At 35.6% G+C, this 24,703-nt stretch overlaps 1 protein-coding gene across 5 annotated transcripts; it reads left to right on the forward strand.

The window, feature by feature from the left end:
* The first annotated feature begins 88 nt into the window (after positions 1-88).
* Positions 89-23,328, forward strand: SLC35B3 (solute carrier family 35 member B3). Of its 5 annotated transcripts, none has more exons than XM_057554754.1 (10): positions 89-268; positions 3,732-4,025; positions 6,776-6,897; positions 10,809-10,963; positions 12,256-12,363; positions 15,362-15,459; positions 17,492-17,584; positions 17,997-18,108; positions 21,040-21,109; positions 22,729-23,328. In XM_057554754.1, exons 2-10 carry the CDS (start codon positions 3,825-3,827, stop codon positions 22,877-22,879), a joined length of 1,110 nt encoding a protein of 369 aa, XP_057410737.1. In that variant the 5' UTR covers positions 89-268; positions 3,732-3,824; the 3' UTR covers positions 22,880-23,328. The 5 variants fall into 5 exon arrangements, with proteins under 5 accessions (XP_057410737.1, XP_057410733.1, XP_057410736.1 ...); XM_057554750.1 differs by having other exon boundaries at positions 89-191; XM_057554753.1 differs by having other exon boundaries at positions 135-268; positions 22,936-23,328.
* Positions 23,329-24,703: the final 1,375 nt, after the last annotated feature.

The following is a 24,703-nucleotide window of genomic DNA, read 5'->3' on the forward strand; positions in this document are numbered from 1 at the left end:
TGCGCGAGACGTGACCGCGCCCCCGCCGCCGGAGGCCGGCGGCCGGCGAGGGGGCGGGGCCGCGGGACTGCGCACGCGCCGGCGGACACATAGGCGGAAGTGGCGCGCGGGCGCCGGGGATACGAGCACCTGGCGAGGACTCGGCGGCCGCGGTGGAACGTGCAGGAGCGGGCGAGGAGGAGAAGCAGGAGGTGATGGCGACGGACCTGGGGAGGGGGAGACGCTCCGTCTGGCTGAGACGCCCCCTGGGCTGGGGTCCCCCTTTCAGGTGACACACTGGCTCGGGAGTGGACGTGCCCCCCCGGGCCTTTCGCCGTGTTTGGGATGCAGACCCCCCGCCCCACCCCCCGGAGAACCTTGACACCGCCCATCTTCATCCTAAGGAGAGAGCGGGAGAGGATGAGGTCGGGAGGCAGGGCGCGGGTGACTTCCTTTTATAAAGAACGGAAACCTGCTGGCACGGTTTCCAGGGAGGAGCATCTGCTTGTCCTCGCCCTTCCGCCCTACGGCTGGCGAGAGCTCGCTCAGGCCGGTACTTGCAGGCTTGCAGGCCTGAGGCCACCTCCGGGGGGGTCTGGTAGGCTATCCCCAGGGCCTCTGGACAACTGTCAGTCGCCTGGGTCCCCCAAAACAGCGTTTTCAGTGAAGAACTACGTCCGGGATCTGCGTTCAGCTGGGTACTGTGTGGTACTCTCCTGTCCATTTGCAGTGCAAGGTGATTGTTCTCATCGGGTTAAGTTCTTGTCATGAACTTCCACTGGTAGTTCTTCAAATTCCTCCAGTCTTTGCAGCTTAACTCTCTTGCCCACCGTTTTATTTTCTTAAAGAAATGTTGAAAGAAGGTGAAAGGATTTGACGTTCTAACTTTTTTTTTTTTTAATGTTGGGCATATGCATTTCTTGTACAGTAGGATATCAGACGTCTAGAACTGTTTTGGGGATGAATGTTTTCTTATTGGGATAGTTTGGGACTTGGAAGAGGGAGATACAGCCTTTGAAAATAATTTAGATAGGTGTTATTTGTAATACTTAATTTCTTAATATACCTGTAAAGTCCTAATTTTAGTTTTCTCCCTTAGGAAAAAAAAAAGTGACCTTCAAAAATTAGCACACAGTTTCTTGAACTTTGTGCAATGAAGTGTGTTCAAAGAAATGGGAAAGAATCTTGTTTTTCTGTGTTTTATAATTATATGCCACAGGTCATGATTAATATCCAGAGTCCAGTTAACCTAGCTATAATGGCAACATTCTTTTAATTGTAATGTGGAGTGTGGCAAAATACAGAATCGAGTTTTTTTTTTCAGGGTGCTCACATCGTAGTGACATATTTTCCTTATGTTCTACCTTTTTGTAGTGGGAGACTTTTCTTCAAAAGGTTGGGAAAGAGTAGATTAAGAAATTAAATTTTACTTCAGTTGGTCATTTTAAATCAACATTGTCACCAGTCATTTATTTTGAAATTTCAATATGTGCTAGAAATGCTACTTTTTTTTATTGCATTTTAGCAATTACCTGTAACTGCAAGTAATTAAACGTCTCTGTTGACTTTTAAACGTCTCTGTTGACTTTTAAACGTCTCTGTTGACTTTAGGGAGAGACCTTAGGCAGTGATTCACACCTGTGGTTTTTATTTTAACATTAGTTTCAAGGGTTACGTGAACTTGTAAATTAAAGCAAAATGTTAATCGTTTAAATTGAAAGCTAATTCTAATTCTGTGCTTGATTTCTTTTTATTTTTTCCTACATCACAAGGACATTAGACCTGTTTCTTTAGATGATGGTTGATATCAGTCATTAATGCCTGAAATGGAAGGGATATGGCAAACATTCAGGATCGCAGTTATTGGCTATCAGAGCTCAGTGTCTTTCTTCATCAGTCACATGATCAGACGAGTGATGTTCTGATTAATAAAACTTCATTCTAAATGCAAGGCAGGGAGAGGAAGCTTAAAAACCTACATGGGGCCAGATTTATTAGAATGTACACCCATTTGTACACCCATTTATTAGTACACCCACGCCGACACATATGGAAAATAGTTGCTAACCTTTTTGTTTCTTCTACATTCAAACACAACATTTAGGTAAGGTCTTTTAAGGCATGCTTTATAAAGAAAGTCATATCCCAAGGGGATCCTACAGGGTGACTTAAAAAGCCTTAACAGAGATGACACTGATTAAACGTAGCATGGGCAACAAGAACAATGTGTAAAAGAAGAAATGGGCAAAGGAAAGGAAATACAGTAAAACTTATTGAAATTACACATTTTCTATTTAGAAATATGGCAGGTATCACGTACAACAAATGTTCTTTGATGCCTGTGTATTATTACAAGTTGTAGTCAGAGCCTTGACCCCAAGTTTAAATTACAGAAGGAGACCTACTTAATCTCTGTAAATCAGCAAACTAGAAGCGATCATGAAGAGGTGACTCTAATTCTTGCCATTTTAAATCACCATATGGCAGTTTTGGGGTTTTTTTTTAAGATTTCCAGAGAGTTCACTGTCAAAATTATTCTTATCCTCTTCTCTCAACTAGAGTGTAAATTTTAATTCCCACTGGGATTGTAACAGACATTCTTTTCTAGGAAGATAAGTTTTTCTTAATAAGTTTGTTCTGTTTGTCATAATTCTGCACTTCCCTCAACTTTTACATGAATTTGCTTTTCAGTTTCTATTAATCCAAAGAGAAATTGATAGTCATCAATGGAGCCTTCATGATTGTTTTTCACAGACTAACAAAAAATGATGTGTTTTTCAGCTTTTTACAAACCCAAGGGCTTCTTTATTTCTTTTTTCTAAACAGCTTTATTGAGGTATAATTGATACATACAAAAAAACGCACATGTTTAATAGATACAATTTGATGAGTCTGGGCATATACATACACACCTGTGATGCCATCTCCATAAACAAGGTAATAAACGTATCTGTCACCACCAGGAGTGTCCTTGTGTCCCCTTTGTGTGTGTGTAGTTAAGAATGCTTTACACGAGATCTGCCCTCTTAACAAATGTTTAAGTGCACAGCACCATGTTGTTCACCACAGACACTGTCATAGGGCCTCTACAACAGATGGTCCCTAGAACTTACTCACCTGGTACAACTGAAACTTTATACCCATGGAACAACTACTGAAGACTTTTGAAATTGCAGAGATTTTTCTCCAAAAGAAAAAAACGTTTTCTTTTAGCCTAAGAGACGCTGTCGCTAAAGCATAGTATCCTTTCTATAATCTTGGCTAACTCTACCTTTTTGCACAACTTACAAATGTTTGACTTTATTTTAAAATGTCATTAGCAAATAAATTTTATAATTGTCTTGGTAGCTGTAGGAGTTTGGGCTGTTGTTTACTCTTTTCTGCAATTAAAGATTGACTTTAATGTTGAAGACATTATGCGTAAACTATTGTGGGCTTTAAAAATTATATCCTCACTGCAAATGGAAACATAATAAAGGCACGTTTACTTTGATGAAATAAATACAAGGTTAGCTTTTAGTTTGTTGCTGTGGAAATAAGAATGGTGTATATTTAATTTAGTCGTGTTTGGAGACGAAGCATATTGTTTTGGTGGATGGGAAGCTTGAATAGGAGAATTAATATATTACTATCCAGAGAGAATAACTCTTGCCTGTGTAATTTTCCAAATGTGACTTGAGATATTATTTGGAGCATAGCACTTTACTTGATGGTCTAAATGTTTTGCTTTAATTGTTTATTTCCTTCTGTAGGGCTTGGCTCAGCAGGCAAAAGAAAGACTGAACAAAGGGGAGGAAACCAGCAAAGATAACTTTGGAAGCACTGAATGCGGCAAAATAAGAACAATGGATCTCAAGTTCAACAGCTCCAGGAAATATATTTCTATCACTGTCCCATCCAAAACCCAAGCAATGTCGCCACACATCAAGTCAATAGATGACATTGTAGTGCTTGGCATAAATCTCAGCAGATTTAACAAACTTACTCAATTTTTCATATGTGTTGCTGGAGTTTTGGTATTTTACCTAATTTATGGATATTTACAGGTAAAAAATTAGTTATTTGTTTATAATATGTTAATTATTTATAACAAATGAGCTCAGCATGGGCACTACTAATAGTTTTGTCCAAGATACTTTCTTTTATAGGATAGCAAGTTTATTCACAAATTTGAGTTTCTTAGTATAGTAGTAGAAAAGAGCTACTTAAGATTAAATTGACTGAAAACAGGGATCCAAATTTTAGAGTGAAACATTTTACGTGGGGGAAGGGAAGCAAGAGACAATCTTAAAAAATTAAAATTATGAAAAAATACGAAGTGTTACAGTTTGCAAAATGTAGGTAATTGCAACCATGTGGGTTTTTTTTTAATATAAATTTATTTTTGTTCATTTATTTATTTTTGGCTGCGTTGGGTCTTCGTTGCTCCGCATGGGCTTCCTCTAGTTGCAGCGAGCGGGGGCTACTCTTCGTTGCAGTGCACGGGCTTCTCATTGCGGTGGCTTCTCTTGTTGCAGAGCACAAGCTCTAGGCTCACGGGCTTCAGTAGTTGCACACAGGCTCAGTAGCTGTGGCTCATGGGCTCTAGAGCACAGGCTCAGTAGTTGTGGCGCATGGGCTTAGTTGCTCCGCAGCATGTGGGATCTTCCCAGGCCAGGGCTGGAACCCGTGTCCCCTGCATTGGCAGGCAGATTCTCAACCACTGCGCCACCAGGGAAGCCCCACCATGTGCTTTTTAAAAGAAAATGGTTGAAGTATTGATTGGTATTTTGGAACATAATTCTCACATGAAATTGAACAATAGCACAAAAGCCACATTCTAGTTCACTCTTGATTCCTGGAGCTCATTAAGAGGTCATTTTGCAAAAGTGTATCAGGATGTTTTCTATTTTTCCAAGGGTGTCTCTTCAATCCTATAATACTTGAATCATCCTTTTCTTGAAACATCTGTTGTGTTCTCATTCTTGTTGGTTTCTTCTTCTAATTCAACTTTGCCAGAACCTTATTTTTCTGCGATTTTTGCCTATGCAAAACATTTCTAACATTGCCACAGTTTGTCTTGTATTTGCATTGTTTTATGGGATAGTTGTATACACTTGACCAGGAAATTCCTGAGCTTCAAAGACAAGAGCTGGATGGATGAGGACCCAGGCTAGTGTAAACAGAATGTGTGCATGGGGACCGTTAATTACCAATTGTCAACTCATCAGTGGGTATTTTCAGCCATTACCAACTTTGCTTTTTTATGCAACTCCCTAACATGAGAAAATCTTTGTAGTTGAAGAAAAGGAAAGTGATGTGTTTTCTGAAAACATAGATAATATTTCTGATATTCTTTATAATCAGAGTGATCTTAAAAATTGTTGTATGCTTTTCCTTTGTTTTATAGAGATGAAATATAAAAGTAAGTATAAAGGAGAAAACAATTGTGACTGTTCCTTAGCTTCTGAAAATGCTATAGGGTGTATTAGTGTAAAACAACATGAATTTTAAAATCTTAATATTTATAATTGACTTTTGTACTAGAAGATGATATAAGAATTCAGGTATCACAATGAAGAACAGTACAAAATAGTAACTTTTATAAAATGTTAGAATCTCTTGTTGAGAAACATTTTTTTTTGTCCTTCGAAATAACCATTGTTACCAAATAGCTTGGGAGCAAAGTTAGCCATTTTAATGGAAAATGAATTAGAAATTTGCAAATTTCATTAAATTTTTTCTATTTGATAAATGATCAGAGATTTTAATTTACAACTAATATATGTGCAAAGTTTCTTTTAAAATTAGATAAACCGATTATAGTTGTAACATCACTTTGGTGAGAACTGACATTGCTGCTAATTGGATATTAAAATAGGTTAAAGAAAATGAGGTTTTGTAGTAAATTTAGCAATATAGAAAGTGAAATATTTACCTGAGTGCCAGGATATTAATAAAGCTATTTTTATGTTTTATAGTTTATAAACCAGAAATCTCCTAAATAACTGACAGACTTACTTGAACATGAAATCTAAATTTGGGGAATTACACAGCATCCTAAATGTACAAAATCAGTTCAGGATCTTTTTAGAGGCTGTGTTTAGTTTTTCTTTGAACATAAGTTTATCCATCAATTTCATCTTTTTAAAATTTATTTCAAATACAGCTGAAATATATATATATTTGGTGGATAGTTTAATGCATTTAATTAAGCCAGATAACTTTATTAGAATACCTCTTAATGAGATTAAGAATGGCTTTTTAACAATTAACAAAAATTTTTTCATGATATAACATTATTTTTAAGAAGAGTAACCATTTCTGTATAAGGAGAAGTTTTATATAATCTATTGCGCAAGAATTCTAAAAAATAACATTAATTATTGATTTGAGCTGATTATCTTAATATTGGAAAACAAGCCTGAGATAATAGACTTCTAATGAAATATGCTTTTTATAAGAGTACATGAGTCCTTGAATCAGCTGCCTTCCTCATTGTTTTGGGCAACTCTTTTAATTTTGGTCTTCTAAAAAAAGAAAAAAGCATAGGAGGGGGTTGCTTCCTCGTTCTACCTCCCCTGCTTCCTGTTCTGCTGTTTGTCATACCTGGATATCTACTGTCACTTCTTTGGGAAGGCCTCCTAACTTCTCTAATTTTACCTCTCAGGAGCCTTACAGTTTGGATGTTTTTTTGTGCATTTTGTTGTTGGGGATGAAGCTTGGTTTCTATTAAAATGCTGTACTTATAGGAATGCGCTGTGAGGAAATTGATCTGCCCCTTGGACTTAAACAGTGTTCATGTCTCTCTTGACAGGAATTAATATTTTCAGTGGAGGGTTTTAAGCCCTATGGCTGGTACCTTACTTTAGTGCAGTTTGCATTTTACTCCATATTTGGCCTAATAGAGCTTCAGCTTATTCAGGACAAAAGGAGAAGGTATGTGGTTTATTTGTTTTTATTTTTTGGCAGTTAAGTACATGAGTAGTAGTTCATTTTTTTTGTTTCATTTTTTGCACACGTGGAGTATGTTATACGTGAAATATACATTTCCCATTAATAAAACATTTAATACCCAGGAATTTTTATCAGTATTATCAACTTATTAAAAATATTAAATATGGTATTTCCATTATACATTGAAAAAAGTGTAATGTTGTCAGATTAAAAAATGTTTTGGGCATTCATTGGTGGTCCAGTGGTTAGGACTCTGCACTTCCACTGCCAGGGGCCCAGGTTCGATCCCTGGTGGGGGAACTAAGATCCTACATGCCGCGCAGCGCAGCCAAAAAAATAAAATAAAAATGTTGTTTATACTCAACTTAAGATAGATCTTCTTAAAATAGGAGAAAGTATTCAGATGTACGTATATGTTTTTATAATGGAAATAGGTGTGATTACTGAAAAATTTATGATGGTACTACATAAGAATGGTGATATGAAATATCAATACCTATTTTTATAGTGGTTTTTGAAATGTATAGTTAATGTTTTGTTTTGTGGGATATATTCCACTTAACATCATCGCGTTTGTAATGGCCAGCAGTAGAAATTGCATTCTTGGACATTAGAGAAATTTCATAATGTTCCTTTTTGTCAAAACTAAAAGAGCTTATATGACAGTATCTTTTAAATTAATGACCACCTAGGTTTGAGAAATATTTTGAAATATTGTTAATGGCATATTGAGCAATATGCAGTTAAAACCTATCAGAAGGTGGTTGGGAATTTGAATAAAACATTTTCTTGGTAAATTTAAGTGTGGTTATCCTGTCATATCAGACCCTAATACGTGAATATTTCATGTATATATTGGACAGTTTAAATGTAATAAGGAGCTATAATGTTGACATTCTTCATTGATATAAATGTTTAATCCTTCAGTGAAAATAAAAAATTTTCATAGCTGCTTTTTTTTCTTAAATGTTTCTGATGTTTGTATGAAAATAACTATAAAATTTTAAATATTTAAATCAGTAACACCAGTATTTCTTCATGGGTCTAATTTTACCTCTCAACCTCTCTATTGCCAATAAATTATTATAGCAGCAATGTTAAAAATGTTTGAATCTGAGGAGATCATCTTTATTATTTTCATGTTCTGAAACTCTACAAGACTTAGCTTAGTCATAGGTGGTAGAATAGAAAGTAATTAAATGTGTCTGTCAGGACTAATATATGGAAGCCTGGCTTCCATATATATTCATTATGTATTGCAAACTGCTGGACCTCTGATTGCTTCTAAAATAAAAGAATCCAATGCTGTATTTATTAAATGAAAGAAACACAAAGATGATGCATCTCCTAACTGTTAAGTTTTAAAAAGATACAACTCCCTCTCAGCTACCGAAAGATGGGGAGTGAGCCTCCAGTCATGTTTTTCCCAACCTTTAAACCACATAACCATAACATATTTAAAGTCATTTGTGTTTGATTGAAACATGAGTGAAGGAATTAGGTAGAAGAATTTATAGACCTATAATAAATGTAATTAGAAATTGAAAACTTTTCATTCCAAGGCACATTAAAAACTTTTTTCAAAAAAGTCTTTAGAAGTGTATTGCAATGAAAATATGCCCAATCCCCTATTTCTGAATTTATTTAAGTGACACTGCTCTTTAGACCTTTAATTGGTCAAATTCTTTGCTTAGGTTTTTCTCTCTTCCTATATTTATATGAATACCCATGTACTTGAAGAGTACAGAATTTGGGGTCAGAAAACAGGGATTTGAGTCATGTTACTGCCTCCTATTCTGTCAATACCTCAGGGAAGTTTCTTAAATTCTCTCTGTTTCAGTTTGAGGATGAAATATGGTGATGTGTGATATAGCCCATCACATACTAGAATACCCTAAATATACGCCGAAGTGTATTACTCCAAAGTATATATTTCACCAAAGATCATCTTGTAACTTTAGTGTTAATTACTCTATGTGAGTTTTTTTTTTTTTTAAACTTTATAGCTACTTTATTTATTTATTTATTTATTTATTTATTTATTATTTTTGGCTGTGTTGGGTCTTCGGTTCGTGCGAGGGCTTTCTCCAGTTGCGGCAAGCGGGGGCCACTCTTCATCACAGTGCGGGGACCGCTCTTCATCGCGGTGCGCGGGCCTCTCACTGTCGCAGCCTCTCTTGTTGTGGAGCACAGGCTCCAGATGCACAGGCTCAGTAGTTGTGGCTCACGGGCCCAGCTGCTCCGCGGCACGTGGGATCTTCCCAGACCAGGGCTCGTACCCGTGTCCCCTGCATTAGCAGGCAGATTCTCAACCACTGCGCCACCAGGGAAGCCTTCTATGTGAGTTTTTAATAAAGGAGATCTATCTACCAAATTGAAAAGCCAAGGAGCTTATCAAAGTTACAACTTTCCCATCCTGTCTAAAGTAGTAAGCAATTGGGGTATTCAAATAGAAACAGTGAGAGTCCTAGAGGCAAGATGATGAAATCTAACCTCATTTCACCAGTGAGAAAGCAGACCTGGAGGAGAGCTGGGATTTCCATGAGCTCGTGCCCCAGGCTGCACTCAGATTTGGAACCTTTTGAATTTAGGTTTCCTGAGTTCCAGGCTGGTTTTCTTTCTTCCTTTACTGTGCTGCTTTTTTAATCTTGTGATTCTTCTGACCCGAATTTTTATTTTCTGGCCACTGTTTGCAATTTATGGATGAGGAAATTTGCCTCTTCTGACTTTTATCATTACCTGTAGAAGTGGTGCTGTCCTCCTTCACTGATACCCCACTGAGAGTTAAACCCCATGGACAGCATAAAAACCAGTGTCTGTGTACACTGATGCATAACGGGCATGCCCAATTATTTCCACATGGATTTTAAATGTTGACCACTGTGTTAGTAAAGTATAAGCAAAGGTCTCAAGATTGAAATGTAAGTGGAAATGATGCATTTTAATTGAACTTATCTAATAAATTATTTTGCCTTATATCTAGCCGTATAAAAAATGTGGAATTTCGTCGCCTTGATTTAAACATGAACACAAATCCCAAAATGGAAACTAGATCTAAAAATACAACATAATTTAATTATATGAGTAGTGCACCAACGTACAAGATTATTATTTTAGACCATTAAGTATCTTGTGAGCATATGCTCACAAGAACAGCTCAGAATTATGAAGATACCAAATTAAGAATCTCCTTTAGGAAATCCAGTTAGAGCCCAAAGTAGAAAATTTGGGATCATGAGGAGAGAGTCAGATTCCTCATCTAAAAGTTGATTGTTTTAACATTTTATAGAATTACAGCATTAGAGATGAATCATAAGACATTATGGTAATAAAAACCATGTCTAGCGTTTTAAACCACCATGTTCTTTTTCTAGAGAAATTCTGCTCAGGTTATTCTAGCAGAATGGATAGATGTATTTTTCCTAATGCTAGATGGAATGTTAGGAAACAGAACAACAATTTAGAAGTTAATTAACTAAGGTGCCTTTTCCCATTATAGAAGCCAATTTTTTTAAAAATCAATTCTTTTTTTCTAAATTTAGTCAAGATGGTTTTTATATGTAGCTATAACTACTGTTAAAAAACCTTAAATGTAATAGCATTTATACTTTCAGTAAGAATCTAAGTAACTCTCTAATGTACTACTTTTTCACACAGTTGAGAGTTCTCACTTACAACTGATTAAATAAAGGTAAATTGTTATTTTCACCAACATTCTTTTATACAAGTTAACACTGTTGTAACTTTAAGAATAGTGATATTTTACCGATATTTATAGAAATATTAAACAGAAATTAGAAGAGTAATTAGAAATTTACACATTGTAAACACATTCTCTTACAATAGTATGAATTGGGTCCCGAAATGAAGATTTTAAAAATTGTCTTTTACAGAATACCAGGAAAAACCTACATCATAATAGCTTTTCTAACTGTGGGTACTATGGGGTTATCAAACACTTCCTTGGGCTACCTGAATTATCCTACCCAAGTCATCTTCAAGTGCTGCAAATTGATTCCTGTTATGCTAGGAGGAGTTTTTATTCAAGGTATAGTAATGATATATTTTCATACTGTTTGAAATTAATAGGATATGTTATGGCATCTAGCATTAGGAAAAACATTAAACTTCAATTAATATCTTTAATGAACAGCTTAGATATTGTAACACTTCTGAGTGATATCTAATAAAAAAAAGCTATTATAAAAACACCGATACTTCTGTGATATACCTCAGGATCTGAAATCAGTAATTTAGAGATGGGGAAAAATAAAAATAGTATTTTGTTTTATTCTTTTAATCTGGAACCTACTACATTTCCAGAAATATTGTATTTACATACTGAAGGCCTAGCTCAGAAGTACCTGGAAAGCTCTTTTTTTCAATTCTTTCATTTTTCTACTCTCCAGGGCTCTACTCTCCACCTCCATTATACAAATGGACGATTCCCATGTTGAAGTAAAGCTTAAGCTGAGCAAGTGTTTTTTAACCAACTCTGCTGACTGTTGACTCCCTAGGATCCCAACTAAATTACAAGCTATGTGAAAATAGGAGTAAAAGAGGAGGCAATGATAGCGACAAGCAGTGGAACAAGTTTTTGTTTTGTTCATCTGACTGTCATGAGGAATATTCATGTTTTGATAATCACTAAAGTTCTTATAAAGCCTGACTTCATTTTATGCATTATAAGCCTTCCCAAAAGAGCCTTTTAAAATGAAAATGTGTATGTCAACTACTTCACATATAATTTCAGGATAACTGTTCACACAGGAAAAAATAATGATCTCAATTTCCTATTAAAAATCACATTTCACATCGTAACTGACTTGGCCTGTATAATATCTCCTTAACAGTCCTTCCAAAAAGTTACACTATGTGATTTCATTATTTAAACTTGGATGTACTAAAATAAGTTAATCCTCACCAACCTAGAAGTTATCTGACTATAGTATTTGCAAACTTATATATATAGCCTGAATAACTACTCTGGTTTCTTGGTAAACTTACGAAGTATAAGAAAATTCATAGCCTTATGTTATACATAAAGTAAAAGAGCCACTAGTTTCCACAAACTTTTTAAATGTTCATATTTACTCACTATCATAACAGATAAAGAAGGATCTCGTATCTAACTTATAAGGACATTTTGGTGCTCACGGGATAATTTTGATTTTCAAAGCCCTTCTGTGACTGTCTCCTGCCTTGACCTAAGTGCTCCTGGTCATTTTTGACATTGGATATAAAAGGCAGTCCCTGCTCTGCTTGTTTAAACACAGAGATCTAAAACTGTGCTGAGTGGGTAATTGCACAATGAGGTTGACTCACATTTATTTTGCACAGGAAAGCGTTACAATGTTGCTGACGTGTCTGCTGCCTTATGCATGAGCCTCGGCCTGATATGGTTTACCCTAGCCGACAGCACAGTTGCACCGAATTTCAACCTGACCGGTAAGGAATTTACTTGTATTCCTAGATTTTGTAGGTGTTTCGGTTTAGAGTAAGAATTTTTACAGTTTCATGAGGGTTTTAAATGATGGTGTGGCATCTGTGATTCTCGTCTCTAACATAAAGCTTTTGGACTTTCCATATAAGATATAGTAAAAATATCACAACTCTGGAAACATAACAGTTGTTTCTAGTACTCTTGTATAGTATTTTGACATGACAAGAGGCTGTGTGCCTAGATAGGATCTCCCATTAGCAAGTACATGACAGACCAATTTCTTATGAGCTGAATTGGAAATATACACATGAGTTATAGGAGGATCACAGTAGTAATTGTTATTCTCATTTTCTTAAAAAAAAATGAAACTTGCAAACTTACTTTTCATCGTTTTAGCTTAAAAAAAGAAAATTGTGCTGTTCTTTCATATTGAACTGTGCAATATAAATGTGGTCATAATCTTAAAGTGCGTAAAGCTTCCACCATAAACGCTTTTCCTCGTGGTGCACCACGTGGAATTTTGTAAATTAAATTCAGATCTTTCACGAGGAGAATAGGTATTACAGTATGTTTAGAAATAAGTGAGAATAAAAAATATGTGTTGGAATCTTGTTTTTAGTCTAAAGACCTTACAGGGAGATTGCTTATTATATATACAGTATTGTCATTCTTAAACTATTGAGTGTTACTCATAGGATTATTTTAGTTTCATCCCATTTCCTAGCCTCATACCTGACAAAAATAGTTCTTTCAAAGGAACTCTGAGAGAACAGGGAGAAAAGCAAAGCAAAACAAAATAACAATAACAAAAATAGCAGCATATGTAATATATATATATATATACATATATCAGCAAGTACAAACTATAATTATTTGTGAGAAAAAAAAGAATGCAGTGATGAAGAAAATCATTTACGTCAACTTTGCTGTTCTTTCTAAGAATCAGAATTTTCCTGACCAGTTGTTAGTCTGTGTTTCTTACTGACCTGGTTAATCAGGCCAAGTTAATGGATTCAGATCAGCATCTTAGAGCAGCCCTTTAACCCAGCCTTTTACAGACGATGCTGGTAGAACCTATTAGGTCTGTTCTTTCAACTCTGATCATCCAGAGTACGAGTGATCTTACTTCAGTGAGAAAGCTTAGAGTTGCAGATGTTTCTGACATGGTTTAGGTTTTTCAGGAACGCTTCGTTTTCGTGTCAGCAACTGCAAAAGGAAGATTATATTTGAAAACTGAGGGGAAAAGCTGTTTTAGAGGAGTGCTTCACCATAAAACAGAGATAATGATAATAGCTTGCCTCACACAAAGGTAGTGGAAGGATAGAATGAGGTGCTGGAATAATGAACATGAAAGCACTTGCACGTGGTGGGGTGAGGGTGGTGACAGTGATGGAGACAGCTGGTTTCGGTGGTCTGTAACTTCTCAGTATAACTCAAGTGCCCACCCTTTCTGAGTTCCATGGGAATGTTTTTTAAAGGCATGAGAACCTAACGATTCCTCATCATTGAGAATAATTGATGAGCACTTACCACAGTCCTTGATCTATGAGTGTATTGTCTGAAGGAGATTAGGTTAGCTATTCAGATGGTTACTTAAGGCAGACATAAATAAAACTTTGGATGTATGAAGTGAATATATCAGAATTTACTTATTCAAATAAATGTCCTCCTTTAAAATATTCACGTAATTCAGATGCAATTCAGGTATTTTCATGCTGTTGCCATTGTTCAGAACAGTTTTGGGATGTCTTTGAATAGCCTTTTAGGAGCTGAGACATTGTTTTCCAAGTCTTCGATAATAGCATGTCTTTTTCTTTCGAGGACAGATTTGATATTTGAAACAAGGAAAAGAGCGTTCAGAATCAAGTTTGGTGAATAAAAATGTATATTTAGGTAATAAATATGAAAGGTAGATGATAAAAAGTCAAATTGAAGATTAAGTATGAAAACTTGAAAATTCTCAATTAAGTGCATACACATGTACATTTATTTTTCTGCTACCTTTGATTGCTTATATATTTTTTAAAAATAGAGAAAACTTCAAATCTTATCAGACTCACAGATATAACCAAGGTTGCGTTTTTTTGGGTTTTTTTGGTAAAGCACCATGACTGGTGGCCAGCGTCCTATATACTTGCAGGTAGTAGCGTGCTTCTCAGGTAGACATGCACATTTGTATGAGTGTGTTGATTTCCAGATTTGTTCATGTCAGTTGTATGTTATTTTAATTATGCAATAATTAAATATTACTTAAATTATTCAAAAATGAGTTTGAAGAGAGAATTGTTACTGTGAAAACTAAGTTAATTAAAACACTTTGACAAGTCAATAAAATCACCGTTGAATTAAGTGTGGGTAAAAATTGGGGGAAGCATAAAAATATGAAAGGACTGTATACCCTGATTGTTTCACAAGTTCCTAAGCTTTTGGTGCACTTTTTAAAAACAACTTGGAAATCACAGAGACTGTGTTCTGAATGCAGCTTACACAAAGGAAAGTGCAGAATTTTAGTACAGACCCATACTCAAAGAAGAGGCCTTAACAACTGCATTATGTTTATGTGTTTTAAATTAAATATTTTAATAATATGGGTACTATTTTTATGCTTTCCCTCTTCCTTTGATTGTTTGAATTAACTGACTAACCACCAATCCCAATAGATCATCTAAGAATCTCTTCTGTATTTGTTTAACACAGTGTTTCTTTCAAACATATAATCTACTTAAAAGCAGAAATATTATTTGACGTGATTGTGAAACACAGCAAGGTGACAGTATTAACACAATTTATTAGTATTAGTTGGTTTTTTTTGTTTTTTTGTTTTAATAACATCACCTACATGCCTGTTACAACTGGTTGTGGATAAAAATACTCAACTTTGCTGAGCAAATGTGATTTAAGGTCTGATTTTGGTTTTTTAGCCCAATTAAATTTCTGATAAGTCTTGATTATCGTTCATATGTTTAAATGAGGAGGTTATTTTTTTCTTATGCCTTCTTGAAGGTGTGATCCTCATCTCCCTGGCACTATGTGCAGATGCTGTCATTGGAAATGTCCAAGAGAAAGCTATGAAACTCCATAATGCTTCTAATTCAGAAATGGTAAATACTCTAGTGCTTTTTCTTCACGTCAGACAGACTCAAAAATGATGATATACTTAATTTTATGACATAATTATGGTATTGAAGACTCGCATTGCAATTTTAAACTAGTTTATCATCATTATTTTCATAAAAGTAGTACGTTCAAATACTATAGGAAGGTTAAAAGTAAAATACCATTATCACCGCTGATACCTTATTGCAAGCATTTGATAAATTTTTTCCTCTTTGATAGATGGAGTTTGGGGCATGTTAAAAAAAAATGCTTTGTTACATCATTTCTCTTCTCTCTTTGTATTTGGTATTATTTTCCATTTAGAAGTTTGTAATTTACATGTAGTTTAGCTTATCTTTTCCTTCATCACTTCTAGCTATGTATTATGATTGAAAAGGGCTTTTCCAACTCTAAGATTTAAGAATTCTATGCCCATTGCCTGCTAGTTTTATAATTTCCTTATTTATTAAATCTTTGATCCAACTAAAACTTTTAAAAAATTTTCTTCCATATGGCTATCCACTTTCCCCAATATCATTTATTGAAATAATTCACTTTTCCAATTTTTATTTTAAATACTTTCTTTTATCCTATCTTATTCTAATGCAGGGTTCACAATTTTATTCTTTCAATCTTATTTCTGCACCAGAACCATATAATGACAGCAGCTTTATCACCATACATTTACCATCTGTTAGGACTAGCCACCTTTGTTCCTTTTGTTTTTCAGAATGTTACTACCAGTAGTTATTCTTGGGTGTTCATATCCCCAAATAAACTAGAAACCCATTGGTATTGTGATTGGTATGGCATTGAATTATAAATTAATTTAGGGAGAATGGCATCTATACACTTGATTCTTTCAGTCCAAGAATAAGGTATGACTTTCCTTTTATTCACGTGTTACTTTTAAATGTCCCTTAGATTTTAAAGTTTTCTTTGTATAAATCCAGTTATTTTTTATTGAAGTTATTGTTAGGTGTTTCATCTTTTTGCCGTTATTACTGCAAATAATGCCTTTTCTTCCAATATATCTTCTAGCTGGTTGGTGTTTGTATATAGGAAGGTTGTTACGCTGTGTTTGCATTAGTTTTGTAGCCCATCACCTTGCTAGACAGACAGAGCGCACAGCAGTAAGGATATGTAGGACTGGTTACTTAGTCAACAGAGTGGGGCATCTTTACAGAGTCCCTAAGAACATAGGAACTTTAATCTTGGTCAGGAGTTTTCTTGATCATCATCACCACTCTCCCTAGATAAGATAACGATCAGAGAATTAAGGAATTGTAAGTAGGTAGGAAGAATGTAATACAGTGGTTAAGATGTAGGCTCTGGACTAAGATAGCCTTAGTTCTCTACTAGCTCTCCTGTTTGAGGAAAGTGACTTAATATCTCTAAGTTTTAGTTTTTCCATCCGCACATTGGGGAATGATGATTAAGAGTGCCTATCTCTTAGGTTGGTTGTGAGAAATAAATGGAATAATCCATATAGAGTGTTATTAGCACAGTACCTGACACGTAGCAGGTATTTAAGTTTGATGATGACACCGATTCTTCTTATAAGGAGTGTAATAGAAAGATTGGTAGGAAAATTGGGAAATTAAGCAATAGGTGTGTCATATACTGCTTATTTTCATTGTATTTTAATGCATTTGCAAACTTAATGTTTGGGTTTTTTCATGTCCAATAAGTAGTTTTAGAGTATCTTTGTTTTGTGTTTGTTTTTAGGACCCCCAACATTAAAATCTGGTTTGAATTCAGTAATTAAACGAGACAAAAAATGAATAATTAGGTAACCATTTATGAAAGGATTAGTACTGCTGTGTTATGTTGTACCTAAAATAATGTGTAAACTTATAAACAGAATCAACCATCATTTCCAGAAAATTACGCCATATTGAAACAATGATGTTACTTTTAAAATGGTTTCCTCTACAGATTTAAAGAAATAAAGAAATTGAGCCATATATTGAAAACCTTCATTTTACACCTTTGGTTAAATAGCACTTTTTTCCACTTTATTTTTCTCTACTCTAGGTTTTATATTCGTATTCAATCGGTTTTGTGTACATTTTATTGGGATTGACATGCACTAGTGGATTAGGCCCTGCAGTAACATTTTGTTCAAAGGTAAACACTAATCACATTTTTAAAAATAAACATCTTCCATTAATTAGTTTCCTCTGTATTTCTAATTCCCCTTGTTCAAAAAGACTATTTTATATAATTTGATAACTCCTTTAATAAAATATATGTAAATCAGAAATTATTTCAGAAATGAAATGATTTATATTTAAATTTTTTTATCCTTGCTCTTTCCTATAAGTTAATTTTAAAACTATTCATAATGTAGAAGTTGGGGATTTTTAATTTCATCATTATTTTTCCATTAAATCAGAACTAAATCAGAATCTTTGCATGACTGCATTGTTGAATGGCTTATTATTGCTCAAAAAGTTGATTAAAATCTGTAGTTTTATTTCATTTATAATACCTCAGGGTTTGTTTTGCATTTTTCTAACAGGCTTTTTTATATTTGCAGGATCCAGTTCGGACCTATGGTTATGCTTTCCTTTTTTCCCTCACTGGGTATTTTGGAATCTCTTTTGTTCTGGCTTTGATTAAAATTTTTGGTGCACTTTTTGCTGTAACAGGTAAGAATGATATACTTGCTTAGAATATGAAATAAGCATTTAAATTTTCTTTGATATTCTTTTTCAAAGGGTAAGGGCAGCATCTACTCTTCATTAAAAAGAAAATTGTCAGGAATTCCCTGGTGGTCCAGTGGTTAGGACTCGGTGCTTTCACTGCCGGGACCCGAGTTCAGTCCCTGGTCAGGGAACTAAGATCCCTCAAGCCGCACAGCGCAGCCAAAATAAAATTTTTTTTTAAAGAAAGAAAATTGTCACATTTCACCAATTTATTCCTTGGCTTATGGTATTTCTTTAAAATTCTAAAGAAAATGATGTTTGATCTGAATTTCTTATTTGAAGGTTTAATTTTAAAATCAAATATATACATTTATCTAGATAGTAACTTTAAGTACATTAAAAGATCTTTTTATTAAAAAGTATGATGGGATGAATACCTTCCAGGAAAAATACTGTCTTTAATCACTTTTAATTTATAATGGAAAATTACAGTTTTGTCACACTTAAAACATGACAGGTATATTTTAAGCAAAGGTTTTGGGGCCTTTCGTTTGTACACTTTCTAGAACCTCAACCAGATGAGCTTCTCTTTTCACTAATAATTATTATGCACGTGCTCTGTGCAAGGACTTTGCTTGGCATGTCAGAGAAATGGAGGTTGTTACTTGCTTTGCTTTGAGGAGTGAGGGGAGCAGATGATGGGCTGCAGGTGAGGCCCGGTGAGGGGAGCAGAGGACTCCAATTGCTACCTCACACTGTTTGCCAAAAGAATGGTCCACGTGACGAACGCTCTCAGCGTCTCCCATCTGGAGAGAACCCTGGGTGAAGCCCCTCAGGATGGGAAGCCGTGTGACCTGCCATGAGGAGCGCTGGGCTGGGGTGTGAAAGAAGGTGCAGGCCAGTCCCAGCCCTGACGTTCAGTGATACGGGACCTGGAGAGTAAGTCTCTCCTCTTCTCTGGGCCTCGTTTCTGTCTTTTGTGAAGAGATTGGGTTGGACAAGATCATCTCTATCAGAGATCTATAAAATTTACATCCATAAGGCATTTACACCTTACTCATTTACCTGATTTTGATTTTTCACGGTTTTAGGGGAATGTTTATTTTAATACCACAGAGTAAATGAAACAAATGAATAAATGCCCCCTCTGTAAAAGTATATTTCTTCCTAACTGTTCCCTTTCTTTGCTCACATATGACTTTGCTTTTTAAAGTTTACGTCCCTAATGGTAAGTAGAGGGAATTTAATTGTAGATTGGGCCATATCAGTAACCTTCCAAGTCAGCTCATGCTGTCAAGAAAGGCCGCAAATGCATACACTTAGCTTGGGTTTCAGTTTTGTTTGTAAGATAGTAACTGTTCAAAAAGGGTCTGATATCAGTCTGTATGTATTGATGAGCCCTGTGATTGGTATAAAGAAATGTGAGATGCAATCCTTGTGTTGAAGGTGCAGGCAGGTGTCTTTCTCACGTGAAACAAATCCAGAGATGGTAATATAACAGCTAACATGTCCATAGCCCTTATTATATACCAGATACCATTTTAGCTATTTTACATATATTATTCGTCTTAACCTCACAATGATCCTATAAAGTAGGTGCTATTGTTGTTCCATTTTACAAATGGGTAAACTGAGGCACGGGGTGGTTAAGTGGCTTGCCAAGATCGGCCAGCTAGTAAGTTGCAAAATCAGTATTTCAGCTGAGGCCATCTAGCTCCAGACCTGTCCTCTTAACCGTATGCCATGTGCCTCCCAAGCTGGCATGGTAGCTCCAGCTCAGGAATCCAGTCCCTCTTTCTGCTTTGCCATCTTCGTCCTCATTCCAGACAGGGTGGGTGGAGAGAAGATGAAAGACACATCCTTCTCTTTATGGAAAGTTCCTACAGATCACACTCCTAGAGACAGCACTTCTTTTTTTTTTTTAACATCTTTATTGGAGTATAATTGCTTTACAATGGTGTGTTAGTTTCTGCTTTATAACAAAGTGAATCAGTTATACATATGTTCCCATATCTCTTCCCTCTTGCATCTCCCTCCCTCCCACCCTCCCTATCCCACCCCTCTAGGTGGTCACAAAGCACCAAGCTGATCTCCCTGTGCTGTGCGGTTGCTTCCCACTAGCTATCACTTCGTTGTCCAAACTTAGTCCCATGACCACACCTGACTGTAGGAGAGGCTGGGAAGGTATCCCAGTTAAAAGTAGGGGTCTTTTTACTAAAGTAGTAGGAAAAATAGATTTGGGGAATCGCGCTCTAACAGTTTCCAAAACAGTTTCTTCATCTGGTATTCATTCATTAGTTCACGCTTTGAAGATCAAGTGCCAGGAACTACAGAGTCTGTGGAAATGAGGACAAATAAGACAAGGAACTGAGTAAAGTACACAGTCTGGTGGTGGAAAGGTGTAGCGGAGCTATGTGCAGAGTTCCTCTCTGCATCTGGGTGGGACGAGGGAGGAGAGCTTTGGGCCATAATCCTGGAAGGACAGTGTAAAGAGGACTGGAAAGATGTCTCATGGTCTTATCCAGAGATGCCCACCATTAGGATGTCCTTTAGATTGCTGCTTTTAAAGATAACGGAATCCAATCGTGTCTTCCTTGGAAAAATCCTTTCTTTCCTGTCAGACTTAGTATGTCTCCCTACAGGATGACATGCCCCCATAGCCTCATGGCCTCCGTCAAGCACTTATTACAGTTGTACTTTAAATGTAACTCTGTTATTTAATGTCTGTAACCCTGCCAGCCTATAAATGCCATGGTAGCAGGAGCAGTGACTTTCTGTTTGATTTTCTTCCTTTTTCGCTTTCCTTTGTTTCCTTGGCACCTCACATAGATCTTGGCACACAGTAGGCTCTGTAAATATTTGTTAACTAAATTATTTCCGAAATATTACCAAGACAACAGGCGCATTCTAAAACCGGCCTTTCTCTCCCTACAGTGACAACGGGGAGAAAAGGAATGACCATTGTCCTTTCATTTATATTCTTTGCCAAACCATTCACATTTCAGTAAGTACTTTTTAATTCGACAAGTTTCTCTACCTTTAGATACTTTTGTTTCACGTTTAGTCTTAAACAGCCTTAATTTCTTTGTAAAGAATCCCTTTCATCTTGACCCAAATTGATTGCTGTGTCTTCTGCTGTTTCAGAAATGTATGTAATTATTTTGAAGAAATCATTTTGTATACTTAAATTGCCTAACCAGTCCCAATGCACATGTGACCGTGTCTAGAGTATAAATGAATGTGAGTGATGTGGTGAGATTAAGGGACTCCCCTTGCCCTGGTGCAAATATATAAATTTTATATATATACATATGTGGTTTTTTAAATTGTTACGTTTATTTGCTGTCTTTTCCCACAAAGGATTTGAGTTAGAGTTGTATCCTAATGGTTTTCTTAGTTTGTGGTTTTCGGTGGAAACATTGACTGTTTTCTTTACTGTCTAGTATGTATTTGAAATTAGCATCATTTAAACTTATATTGGTTGGTAATTGAGAAGATTCAGACTTAGAGATTATCAATGTACAGTCATCCCTTGGAATCCATGGGGTACCGGTTCCAGGACCCACACATATACCAAAATCCAAGGATGCTCAAGTCCCTTTCAGTCAGCTCTTTATGTCTACGGGTTCCACATCTGCACACACAGAGGGCTGACTGTATATTTATTGAAAAAATCCACGTATAACTGGACCTGTGCAGTTAAAACCTGTGTTGTTCAAGGGTCAGCTGTATGAGCTTAAAGGTAACCGCAAAATAAATTTTCAGCAATGTATAGTCGGTCTTCTGTATCCATGGGTTCTACATCTGCAGATTGAATCAACCAACTGCAAAGCAAAAATATTCAGAAAAAAAATTCCAGGGAGTTCCATAAAGTAAAATTTGAATTTGCCATGCACTGACACCTATTTACATAGCATCTACATTGTGTTAGGTATTCTAATAATTTAGAGATGCTTTAAAGTATACACAAAGTTGTGCATAGGTTATATGCAAATACTATGCCATAAATAAAGGACTTCAGCATCCACTGATTTTAGTATCCTCTGGGTAGAGGGGGTTGGGTTCTGGAACCAGTCCCCAGCTGATACTAGGGACAACTGTATTTATAGAAAACTCTGTTTGTTTTCTATAAATTAGTTTCTCTTTCTGCAGGGGCTAGGTATTCACTGTAGTAATCAATGCCAATTCTCCTACTTTCTCAGGATGTGTCCCTTTTTATCTCTCTATATTCTACCCCAACTAGTTGGACTGCTGAATTGAATTCCTAAGAAGGCCATTGGCAGGTTTACATATCCAGTGCTTTAAACATACTCTTGAGACTTTTGGTAGGAGTTGGACTTCAAATTTGCTATTATCCTCAAAAAAATGAACTACATTTAGTATTTTGTAAAATGCTTTTCCTACATACATACTTAACATTAAAAATATAGAATTCTATCTAGTGTGATCTAAATATTATTTATAAAATAAAACAAATACTGTTTTATTTTAGTGCTCTTACTATAGGTATCCAGTAGCAAAATTTTATTTCATTGAGGAATTTTTGTGACGTCATCAAATTCTGTGGTTAATGACAAATTGTTACGCTGACATTAATCTTTTTTCCTTATTTTTTTCTGTTAGGTATGTATGGTCTGGTTTATTAGTTATCCTTGGTATATTTCTCAATGTTTACAGCAAAAATATGGACAAAATAAGACTCCCATCGCTGTATGATGTGATAAACAAAACAGCGGAAGTGAGGAGGTCAGGGACGTTGGCACAGACTGTCTAGGCAGCGATTCGCTTTATAACGTAGAATTAATTCATCAATCAATTAACTTTCCAAAGGGACTTTTATAAAAACCAGAGGCTCTGAAGGCATGCTGTCATTTGTGGACGGATTACATGTGAAGTCACCCTTTCTTCAGAACCCTTGTTGGACTGTTTAACTTCCAAAGCAATCAAAAGAGCCACACCCGGCACTCCTTAGAATAAAACGTCAAGATGAAGGACCGTGACGCTTACAGTCTGTTGAGAATTTCACTGGAAATGGACCATGTTGCAAGAAAAATTGGATATCATTATGACATATCAAAGAAATTGATATGTAAGTGCAGATTGTGTTCTTTTTTCCGTTCCATTTTGGTGGTGTTATTTAAATTGATTCTCTGTTGTAAGAGTGAACTGATGATTTAAAGTCTAGAGAGAATAACTTCATTATAAATAAAAATTACTCTCTGATTTTTTTTTAAAAGAATGTGATGGAATTGGGGTAGTGAAGGTTGGATTTTGTTATGAAGATGGGAAGTACAGTGTACATAAACTTTAAAACTTAGGCTTTTCTCTGATCATTTAAAAGTATTCTTTAGAGAAAGTGTGCTTTACGTTTTCTGTGGAATATAGTCAATAGAGTAAAAAGAGTCATGATCCTGTATCCTGTAAGTATGTATCACAAGCCAGATTTCCTATTACCCATCAAAGGTGCTAAAAGATTTCATGATTTGGATTTTTAAATTGAAGGGAGGGACTTCCCTGGCGGTCCAGTGGTTAAGACTTCACCTTCCAATGCAGGGTGTGCAGGTTCAATCCCTGGTCAGGGAGCTAAGATCCCACATGCCTCGTGGCCAGAAAACCAAAACATAAAACAGAAGCAATAGAGTAACAAACTCAATAAAGACTTTAAAAATGGTCCACATCAAAAAAATCTTAAAAAGTAAAATAAAAATAAATAAATAAATTGAAGGGAAAATAATTGATGTCTTAAATTACTATAAAATAATAAAATTATAGTGTTTCTTAAAAATGAAATTTAATTTGACAGCTTGAAGATGAAATTGGATAAATTAAAAAACACAAGTAGATTTAGCAAATTCACACAATACGTTGCTTGCACAGTTTTAAGTCTAAATTCAGAAAGATTTTGGCCCTGATTTTTTAGCAGTGAGTTTTGGAATTGCTTCCACTGTATTTTAAAAAATCCTATTAATCTTCATTTTCAGTGTAAATGTTGGTTAAAACAGCTTAATATCCATGCTCTTAGTAATATCACTTATATTTTGTGAGTATAGTATACTTGGAATATTTAATCTCATTCTTAAAATTCCACTGTATTCTGATGGTGACCTTAACCTGTTTTGTGCATATGTGGGTGCAACAGAGCCCATGATCATTTAAGGATCTAGCCCAAGAAATTCTGCCTGATTTTCATGTGTCATATGTTAAATACTGTGGGTCTTTTTTTCCCCAAATGATAATCATTTTTAAAGTTTTCATATTTTAAAGTGAAAGGAATGTTAATTTGCACTTCATCATACTACTGCCTTAAACTCTAAGACAGTAAGGATTTGTGCTTTTTAAAAAAAGTTAATTTTACTGAATCCTTGATAAAATATTATAATTTTAACTTATCAAGTCATCCTTTTATCCCCATACTTTTCTAATTTTTTTTACCTCTGACTGCCTGTTACCAGCTTCTCATCCCACCTATCCCATCCACAATTTTAAACAGTTTAGCACTGTTTAAATATCGGTTTGTCAGGCCAACCCTTTATACTCCATTTCCTTTTTAGACCTGCCATCAGAAGGAGGTAAACTTCATCTCACTTATTTGTATCCA

Source organism: Balaenoptera acutorostrata, chromosome 10 (genome assembly GCF_949987535.1).
Source record: "Balaenoptera acutorostrata chromosome 10, mBalAcu1.1, whole genome shotgun sequence".
NCBI classification, from domain to species: domain Eukaryota; kingdom Metazoa; phylum Chordata; class Mammalia; order Artiodactyla; family Balaenopteridae; genus Balaenoptera; species Balaenoptera acutorostrata.

Excerpts from the sequence above, each read along its gene's own strand:
- SLC35B3 (XM_057554754.1), top strand. The coding sequence starts at position 3,825 with ATGGATCTCAAGTTCAACAGCTCCAGGAAATATATTTCTATCACTGTC. Across the intron at positions 4,026-6,775 it reads TAATTTATGGATATTTACAG|GAATTAATATTTTCAGTGGA; the intron begins GTAAAAAATTAG and ends CTCTCTTGACAG. Across the intron at positions 17,585-17,996 it reads CAGTAACATTTTGTTCAAAG|GATCCAGTTCGGACCTATGG; the intron begins GTAAACACTAAT and ends TTATATTTGCAG.